A 10,576-nucleotide genomic window follows, 5' to 3' on the forward strand; every position below is an offset into this window, starting at 1 on the left:
GAGGTAAGATATGAACCCAAATTGTTTTTGACCACAAGGACTGCTTTCCAACAACTATGCCACACTTCATCTCATATTTTGATTTGGGGCTATTAAATTAAATTAAATTGTATTGAAATGGGAGGAGAGATGATAGGATAGATAGCATGCTGAACTGGAAGCCAAGAAGACCTGTAGTCATATCCTATCTCTGCACCACATTAGTTATCTATCCCAGAGCCAATCATGTAAACTCTCAGTGCTAGGCAGTTCTCTGTAATTCTAAGTTTCTGCCTAGTTGCTAACCTGAATTGGTGGAAGGAACTCCTCATCTGGGAGTTCAGTAAAAAGTTTAAATTATAAACTTCTCCTTTGTACTTCAGTGATTTCAGTCATGTCTGACCCTTCATTATCCCAGTTTGGGGTTTCTTTGCAAAGATACTAGAATGGCTTACTAGTTCCTACTTCAGTTCATTTTTACAGATGAGGAACTGAGGGAAATTGAGTTAAGTGACTTGACCAGAGAGATACATCTAGTAAGTATCCAGGAAGATGAGTTTTCCTATCTTCAAGCTCAGAATTCTATACCACTGCACCACCTATCTCCTATTACAGTATTAACAGTCATATTTACTATTTACAATCATAAACTTACTAGTAATTATAAATAGAAATTTGGGGAAAGAAATGGATATTATTTCATTTATTCACTATTTCTTAGTAAATTTTATTTTTAAAAAATCCAAGTGAAACATGAAACACATTTTATAAATATGCACATGTCTATATATAGATATCTAGTATATGTATACTGCATGAATAGATTACATATATATGAGATACATGCTTTCTCAGAAGTTAATGTTACATTTCTAAAAAGCTGATATCGGGTGTATTTCAATGTTAATGTTTAAATTTATCTTTCTGTTTTTTTTTATTTTAAATTATCTTAAACAAAACTCAGTTTTCTTTCCTCAGGACTAATCACTAAAATAAATTTTTCACCTATATTGACCCTTAAATCTACAATTGCTTTTGACTGCTAGTTTCTGCCAAGACATTTAACACATAATAAAATCAGCTTCTGTTCTCAGGGTAAACATAGACGTGAGTATACATACATACATATATACATATACACATACCTTATTCATTCTTCTAATTGTTTCTTTCTTAAAAATAAACTTCTTTCAGAAAGTGGATAAATGCAACCTACATTTTTATTGATCATTAACATTTCAATATAATTAGGGATCTTCCTTTAAAGTTGGTACTTCAAAGTGCTGAAATTCCCTAAATTAATACACTCCATTCACTAAAATAAATGTATTTAAATAAATAAGAAATTAAAATAAATTAAACTACTCTATCTCACAGTATATAGTCTTCCTTGAGGTTTTCTGACCAAAAACTTTTTATCTCCTATGAGCCAACTTCTTATAACTTAGCAAAACTGGTCCTCAGAAAAGGCAAAAAAAAACAAGTCTGTAATTCTCTCTGAGGCTGCTAACTGGCACAGTGGATAGAATGGAGGACCTGGAGTCAGGACAACTTTCCATGAGTTCATCTGGCCTCAGATACTGACTAGCTATGTGACTTTAAGCAAGTCACTTTACCCTGTTTCCCTCCATTTCTTCATCTGCAAAGTTAGCTAGAGAAGGAAATGGCAAATCACTCAAGTATCTTTGCCAAGAAAACCCCAAAAGGGATCACAAAAGTCAGATGTGACTGAAACAACTGAACAACATCAATAGTCCTCCCTAGTTTGGTATGATCTATAGATCATTCTCTGCACAGTCTTTCATAAACCAAGATCACCCTCATGCTATAATGAGGGATTATTTATGAAAAATTGTAACACATTCCAAATTTGACAATGACATTAAGCAATAGCATAGATTTTCATCAGCCAATAAAGTAAAATTTATTCATATACTATATAAGAAGCTGGAGACATGATAGGAAAACAATCCATGCTTTCAAAGAACTTACATATGATTTAATATATTCTCCTACTCCCCAAGAAAATTAATTCAATAAGAAAGTATGCTAGTCCAAAGAACTCTGGGAGATGACTAAGAACCATTACATAGAATTCCAAATCCCTATATTTTTGTCTGCCTGCATTTTTTATTTCCTTCACAGGCTAATTGTACACTATTTCAGTCCAATTCTTTTTGTACAGCAAAATAACGGTTTGGACATGTATACTTATATTGCATTTAATTTATACTTTAACATATTTAACATGTATTGGTCAACCTGCCATCTGGGGGAGGGGATGGGGAGAAAGAAGGGAAAATGGGAACAAAAAGTTTGGCAATTGTCAATGCTGTAAAATTACTCATGCATATAACTTGTAAATAAAAAAGGTATAATAAAAAAGAAAAAAAAAGAAAGTATGCTAGTGAGTCACAATGGATAAGACACTTTTTTAGGATTTTTCTTGCTATTTCACCTTGAGTTCACTCAAGAGGGGTATAGGGTCATGGACCACAAGGCTTCCAGTTGTCACATCAGAGATATCAGAGTTGCCACATATGACCAACTAAATTGAAGAGAGGAATGAAGCATGCTGATGGGAAATGATTACAAATCTACAAATGTTATTTCAATTTCCAGGCACGATCTGCTAAATGGACTTTTCGTGACCTTTATCTCTGCTAGTGTCCATTCCCATGTGTGGAGGACACACATGTGTACACACACACACCCTTCTTATCTGACATTTGACTTGAAAAATGTTCCAAGCACATACTCCTTAAAATATACTTAATATTACCATATGCCTCATAACAAACCTATTTAATAGATTCAGGAGAAACAAACAAGTTTAATGACTTGCCTGGAATCACTCAGCTAGTAAATGTCTGAGGCTGGATTTAGACTCAGGATAATAAGCCTTCCGAATTCCAGGTCTGACCCCCTATCCACAGCACCTCCCAGATACCCCCAACTCAGGGCTAGATAGTTGCTAAATTTCTTAGGCAGGATCCAAATTCAGATTTGGAAAGATAAATGATTCCATGAATAGAACACCAAGCCTGGAGTCAAGACCCAATCTTAGTCACTCTGTGTGTCACCAAATCTGTCTATAAAATGAGGATAATTAAAAACATCTACTTCAAAGAGTTGTTATAAAGATCAGATGAGATAATATTTACAAAATGCTTTCTTTGAAAACCTTAAAGTATATGTGATAGTTATTGTTACAGATCTTTTTAAGTTTAAATTCAATACTTTATTCACTTCACAAGGGGAAATGAAGAAGTGAAATTTTCAACAGCCATAGGCAGCTGTTTTCTGTTGCCCTAAGTTCTCTAAAATATGTATATCTTTCCTTCCAATAACACATATTATATTTTGCACTAGTTAAGATTTTAGTGAATTTCCTTATGTGGCCAATGTTGGGGAAGAGATGTTACAAAGTGCTAACTAGAATGAATAAGATCAACTGTTAGGGCACAACTCAGGCAGTAGTCTATTAGTTCAGATTCAGTATTGGGATGAAGTGAGGAACTTGTAGATCATTCATCAGTTAATAAAAGGAGATTTACTTAATTCTAATAAGAATAGAGTAACATTAGTAACACCCACCTCTACTAACCATCTCCAGTCTCCATATGAAAAAACATCTACTCAAGAAAAGGAGGATAAGAGAGTTGTAAAATTTAAGATGTCCAGGGTGACTTTTGGGAGCCTTTTTAAGCATTTATATGATTAAGAAGCCACATCAAAATGATCAAGGATTGAGAATGAGCCTTGCCTTGCCCACTAAGGCAATTAAGTCCTAATTTTGATCACCATATTTTGGGGAATAGAAAAAAGAGCATAAAGAATTATAAATATTTGTCCTATCATTTCAGGATTCAATTCTGACTACTTATTCTAACTATCTTCATGATGCTGGTTAAGTCAATTAATTTCTATGTACTTCAAGGGGTCAGTCACCAATTGTCCTAATGTATGTTTTGCTCCTAGAGTCCAATGAATCTGGAATGAGGCTGATGACTTTGCATTTTTCTGTCTCACTTGAATCTAAGGCACTTGGAAGTCAAGATGCCATCCTCCTGATGTCACTGGTCTTCTTTGTGAACAAAGTATGAATAATGACATATTTCAAGCTGCTCCCTAGGACTATGGGTCTTTGTTAGTGGAAGGAACTGTCTTTTCTCTCTCAAAGTACTCCGAGTCCACATATGATTTTTCAATCTAATTTGAAAATATTTTATCACACAGCAATAATAATCATTTAATTGGTAAAGGAATATCATAATTCCACTTCTACTAAAACAATTAATTTTCTCTAAAGGATTCCAAACAAGACCTAGAAAAACCATGAAGATAAAATTCACAGTTTTTTAAGCTATCCTGATCTCTATCAAGTCCCAGCTAATCCCACTTTCTATAAAAGGGCTTTCTCTAGCACCTTTCATCTTTGGGTCTTCCAGATAAGAAAATCTCCAATTTATATAGCTAATTTACTCTTCCAATATTCTTCCAATTTACTTCTTCACCATTGTGAGCTCCTTGAGAATAGGAACTGTCTTTGTATCTCCAATACTGAGTAGAATAATTAGCACATAGAAGGCATTTTACAAATTCTTGATTCAACAAAATGTGTCCCACTTCACAAAATGTAACCTAGATGTTACAAAGATTATCTCTGAGAAAACAGAAAAGACTTCATGAAAAACAGAAATTGTATATAATAACACTACATCGAGGAATATGAAATATTGAAAATGGACAGAATTTTGAGATATAACATAAAATTCTCCCCATTACTTGATTTTAATTTTCTTTCTCTTTTGGAGTATTTAAGCAAAAATGCATAATTATGATGGATTTTTGAATGAAGCAAGTTAGAGAATTTTTATTTGTTTTGTCATGTCTCCTCTTTAAAAAGTATAGTCATACTCCATTATAAATTTAACAAAAGCATTCAATATGGATTTTTTTCTACCCAGTATTTCAGATATTGGTCATTAACCATAAGGAAGAAAAGATTTGTATTTTAATGCATTATAAAAGCAGTTGGATAAAGAATGAAGAATAGTAATTCCTAGACACAAACTAGTTTTATTTAGTTTATAATACCGGTAAAGGTTGATGGCTTTTTCATAGAGTCTCACTTCTGTTCTTTAACTAAATAAAGAAATCTCCCTCACCATCAACCACCATGTCTTAAATAATCTTTGTGCTAAAAGACCACAAAAAAGAAGCTGAAGTTTTGTCCGATTTCCCCAAAATTCCTGTTTTTGAAAAATACAATTCACAAGTCTACTAAAATTAATTTTTGAAGATAATTTAAGACAATATTTATTTAAATTTATCTGGTATATATGTAAAAGTCAGATGTTTAAAAATATTAATTGAATTATGGCATTTTAATCAATTTTTTAATTCCAAGATGCACTTTAAAAAGATTTTTCAAAACTGAACTGTGAGAATTCTAAGAGAGGAGGCAGGGAGAGACGAAAAATGATTTGGGGATGGGAATCATGTAAAGTTGGCATTTTAATCCACTAATTGATTGGTATATGTTTAAAATACTGTCTCAAAATACATTTTAGTATTTCTCTTTCTGTCCCATAACTCCTTAATATTATATCTGCTACAATGGAAGTAAAATATGAAAGTGACAATGTCACACCCAAGAGTGACTTAATTACATTGTTTTTATTCAAAGGCAAGCAAAATCTCATTAGCTTATTACAATAATAGAAAAATACTTTTAGTGTACTAAGTTTGCAAATGTGAGCTAATAATCGATCTTTTCCCCAAAGTTTATAATTTTCCTTTCTAAAAACACAAGTGTGAGTATCATATAGACCTTTTAAAGCAATGAAAAGACCAAGGCCGATTCAAGGATTGCTCTTGCTGAGTGAGAGTAGTTGCAGAATTAATAGAGAGGGGAGGGGATTTACTTTCACACCTGTGCAAAATGGCTAAGAGATTATTTCCCCACTGTTTAAGATTTTCCAACTATGATCCAGGAAAAGAAGAATCAAGATAAAAATAGAGAAATCATCAAGTATGAAAAGTATGTGCAAGAAATTATTATGCTTTCAATTATATAATTTCCAAAGTAGATAATCACTTGGATATTTGCATCAAGTACTCTCAAGTTCCATTATTCATCTCCATCCACTAATTATGATATGTGTATGTGTATATATAAATATTTATGTATATATATATATATAAATATATACTACAAACATATAAATATGTGTGTACACACAAATATTATACATATATATTACTATTGTAACATACTTTATTACATGGAAATACCTCTGCTGTATTTAACTAAAAGTATGGTCAACTTTTCATTGCTTCAGAGTTTTTCCCCTCCTAAACTCTGGATATATTTCAACTTTGACTCAGATGATCAGAGATAGTAGCAAAGAAGATCATTTTTAGATTTATGACTGTATAAAGATTCTATAAGACAATACATTTTGTGTTAACATTGTGAGAAGAAAAAAAAAGATCAATGCAATAAAACTCTCTTATGTCTAAAGGCAGTATAGAAGACAGATCAGAATTATTTGCAGTCTTCTCCTTCATTGCTATTTGTAAACTTATCTCAGTTTTCATTTCTTTCCCTCTGATCTAGGACTAGAGGAAGTTGAATCAATGATCCACATCAGTGTCATTAGCTTGTCTGTTAATCAATCCTGCTTTTTCTGATTAGGTCTTTAGGTTATAGAAGAAGGAGGAGGGGGAAGAAAAGAAGGAGGTGGAGAAACTGAAAAATAAAATATACTTTGAAAATGTAGTTAGATTTTAGAGGAAAGCTAAAATTTAGTAGAAGATTCAAACTAAAAAAACACATGGGAAACATAAGGAAATTTTTCTTTGTAAAGGGAAAGTAAATCAAGGATAAAGACTCTTAAAATTGAAATATATGATTAAGTACCAACTAGAATTTACATTTTCACTCAGTTTTTGTTCATTCTTATAGATGCATCATCATCACAAACCCATAACAAAATTCTTACACTATTAAAAAATTACAGAAACATCAATAAGCAAATAACTGATCACAGAATAAGGAAAATTATAAATTAAGCATTGTAGAAATAGCCAAAATAGCCAGAATATTTATTCTGAACTTTGGAAAAAACATTTTCAATACTGAGACAAAAGAATTTTATCTTATTAATAGCTTCCATTATATATCAACAGGTGGTCAATAGATATATAGTAAATATTCATCTTGCAATGCTTTTAAGAAATAAATTATCCTTATTGAAATGTACTTATGTACTTGAAAAATTAGTGCTCAAAATCCATTCTTTTAAGTTTTAAAAATCATCCTTCAATGGATATGTTATAATGGGAATAATTTATATTAGCTGCCCACATCTAAAAAACATATTAACTTAAAACACGTCTCATTAATACTTCACTTTAAGAATTTAATAAATGTACCACTAAGACCTGGGAATTCTCCCATCCCCCCAGACCTCACAGGTAGAACACATAATATTATGGTAGCCAGTATAAAATATTTTTTACTTTTCCACCTTTTAGGAGCCATTTAACAACTTCAGCATAGTCTGCTGTACATAGATAGCACTTTATGTATTAGTAATCATCTCGAACAATATTTTTTCATTACAATTTATCCTGTAAATCAAACTAATTGAGCCTCCACAATGTAAATTTAGAGGATTTACTAAACCCTTACTTTGTGAAAAGGGTGTTAGCAACTAACAGTATAAACAAAACCTTGTTGCTGTCTAAAGTTCTAAATGAATCAATCTTCAATCATTGATGGAGAAAAAAATAATAAGATGAACTAAATAAAGATGTTATAGTCTCAGAAAGTATTCAGATTTGCATCTTGGGTCATGTTCTATAAATACAGTAAAGCATGGGTTCCTGAATCCATTTCAACAATTTGATTTTCGTGATGATGGAAACATCCAGATTTGTAAGAGAACATGTTTTCAAAAAGCAAGCCTGCAGGCACTTCAAAAAGACTTTTAAAAGCTGTCTCAAAGTGGATCAATTTTGAATTTCTGACAAAATCTTCACTTTCATTTAGAAATGACAAGATGAACAAAGGGTGCTTTCTTACTTTCAGAAATCTTGCCAATCTTGTTTTTTCATCTGCATTTACTATTAAAGGAGAACTAATACTAACATAATACAATCTATTTCTAATTCTACCATGAATTTTGAATGCATGACCCATAAAAACATTTAAGGAAAAGGCCTAGATTTAGGAACATCCTCTTACTGTGCCTTTGGACTTTTAATTTTCCAAGGATTGCTAACAAAGTGAAATTCAGTATCGATTCATAAAGTTCTCCCATCTCTAACATCAATCATCCCTAAACTCAATCAGAAATGTACATATCTGCAGCAATTTATCCACCAGGGTTTGAGAGTTAGTCAATGCCTTTTTGATTTCTATTTATTTTACCTTCTAGTGGCTGAGGGGGTGGTGAAAGGAAACAATGCAAGCTACATTTTTACATATGTCATAATTGGTCAAGAAAACCTTGCTAATACTTGAAGTGATGGGGTGGGGGGGGGGGGGGGGTGAGTCATCTATCTGCCTTCCGTGTTGGCATCGTACATGTACAGCATATCCAAACTCCTCCCTGGTGATTTGTTTTTTGTTTTTTGTTTGTTTTTTTTTTAATCTCACAAATTTGTCTGGAGAGGGGAAAAGAGCACAGGGGAATCTTAGTTATGTCTCTCTTTCCACTCTTTAGGATAACAGGGATAAGTGATACCTTTCCCCTTTATGCAAAGGTATTAGAATGCCTCTGAATTAACACAAACCTGACCCCTTCAGCCCAAGAAACAAAAGTGAGCAGCTATATCAAGTCTCCTCAGATCAGGTGGAGAAAATGACAAGCATGGAGTGGGACTAACGGGGTTCAAAAGTAAACAAGAGTGGAGTCTTTGAAGAAGCCTTTTCTTTGGAATAATACCCAGTAAAAATCCATCCAAAGTAGCAGCAATCTCCAAATCAAGCCCCGATGAGCCCTTGCAGCCTGGTCAGCAATTAGCTATCAGATCCACCAGCCGTCAACTCGTGGTGCTCTTTGGACCTCAAAAGGTGTATAGGGAACACTCTCTAGATTAAAGTTAATGTCGACGCAGAAAACTGATCAGCAGTTTTACGTAATCGGCCAGGAGCGATTCAACTACTGCTTAACGGGTTCTGACACATCACCTCCCACCACCTCTCTGCCAGCCAGCATTTAGAAATCTGACATCTTCCTCCCTCCTTCCTTAAATTCCTTAATGGTCCATTAGTAACTGGATCGATCCCGGTTACTTAGTAGGCACGCATCGCGCAAATGCACGTCCGCTATGTTTACACGAGCATCAGGAACATCATTGGAAAAGTTGCGAATTTAAAGCCTTGATCGCTGTGCTTTACAAGCCATTGATTTCAAAGAACTGGGGAGGGGAAGACTTGGAGGTGAAGGGAGAGGATGAAAAGGAGGAAACCTGGAAATCTAACTCCTGAGCAGCCAATCAGCAAAACCTTCCCGCGGGCACCTAACTCGAGGTTGCACCAGCCAAAAGAGGAAAAGCATCTAAACTGAGAACTTCTATTCCTCCCTCTCCACTCCATCTCCCTGTAACCAAAATCACTCCCATTCCCGGGAACTGAACCCACTCTTTTCTTCTTTTCCTTCTTCCTCCCCCTCCCCCAACAAGGAGGGGTGTGTGTGTGTGTGTGTGTGTGTGTGCGCGTGCAGGGAGGGTGGGGACGAGAGCACGCAGCACTTACGTCTCGGAATTTGTTCCACTGTCCGACTTCCTTGTCATATTGGGAGATCGTGGTGAGCCATTGTTTATCATCCAGAAAATTACCGCTGTCCGACCTGCCCCCGGCCGCCGCCGCCGCCGCCGCTGCCTCCGCTGCGAGAGCCTGACTGCACCAGACGACTGCACACACACACAATAGGGCTGATACCTTTAACATCTTGGGGACAGAGGGACGCGGGGAAGGGAGAGGGAAAGGGGGGAGGCCAAAAAAATTAAAAAATAATTGTTAAACAAGACGTGCAAATATGGGGGGACGACCCAGAGAGATGCACTGAGAAATTGAGGAGAGGGGAACGAGAGGGAGAGGAAAGGGGTGTCTGGCAGTCCCCACCACCACACACACACACACACAAACACACACACACACACACACACACACACAGAGCGGTGGAGAAGAGAAGGCAGGCTGGGCTGCAGCAACAGCAGCCCCAGCGTGCAGAGCTGCCTAGCACATCACCTTGCTGTAAAGCCCCGTACTATGCGCTCAGCTTCTGCTGGAAATGCAGCTAGACGCTGCCAACTCTGTCTCTTTCAGGAGCTGCTGCACGCGCTGCTGTCTCGAGCCGTCCACTCAGCTCCTTGCGCCCGGCGCGCTCCCTCCCCCCCACCCCATCTCCACCCCCCACCCCCAGTGTCTCCCCGCGCTCCTCTTCTCCGGTTTATTCCCCTCGCTGCTGTTCCCCTCCCTCCTACCTCCTCTTCCTTCTCTCTTTTTTTTTTTTTTTTTTCTTATCCTCCTTCTCCTCCCTCCTCCTCTCTCTCCTTGATCCTTGGGGCACCCGGCTGA

General features: G+C 35.7%; 1 protein-coding gene across 3 annotated transcripts in view; it reads right to left on the reverse strand.

Moving 5' to 3' along the window:
* SPOCK3 (SPARC (osteonectin), cwcv and kazal like domains proteoglycan 3) overlaps nucleotides 1-10,347 on the reverse strand; it is a 653,697-nt gene extending 643,350 nt beyond the window's left edge. Inside the window, exons 1-2 of one of the 3 annotated variants that reach the window (XM_031941445.1) lie at nucleotides 10,247-10,347; nucleotides 9,752-9,946 (exon numbers count right to left, since the gene is read on the reverse strand). In XM_031941445.1, coding sequence (XP_031797305.1) covers nucleotides 9,752-9,946 — 195 coding nt within the window. In that variant the 5' untranslated portion in view covers nucleotides 10,247-10,347. Of the gene's footprint in view, nucleotides 1-9,751; nucleotides 10,125-10,246 lie in introns of those variants that run through there. The other 2 variants (XM_031941447.1, XM_031941446.1) reach the window with 2 other exon arrangements.
* Nucleotides 10,348-10,576: the final 229 nt, after the last annotated feature.

The sequence above is a fragment of the Sarcophilus harrisii genome, chromosome 6 (assembly GCF_902635505.1).
Source record: "Sarcophilus harrisii chromosome 6, mSarHar1.11, whole genome shotgun sequence".
NCBI classification, from domain to species: Eukaryota; Metazoa; Chordata; class Mammalia; order Dasyuromorphia; family Dasyuridae; genus Sarcophilus; species Sarcophilus harrisii.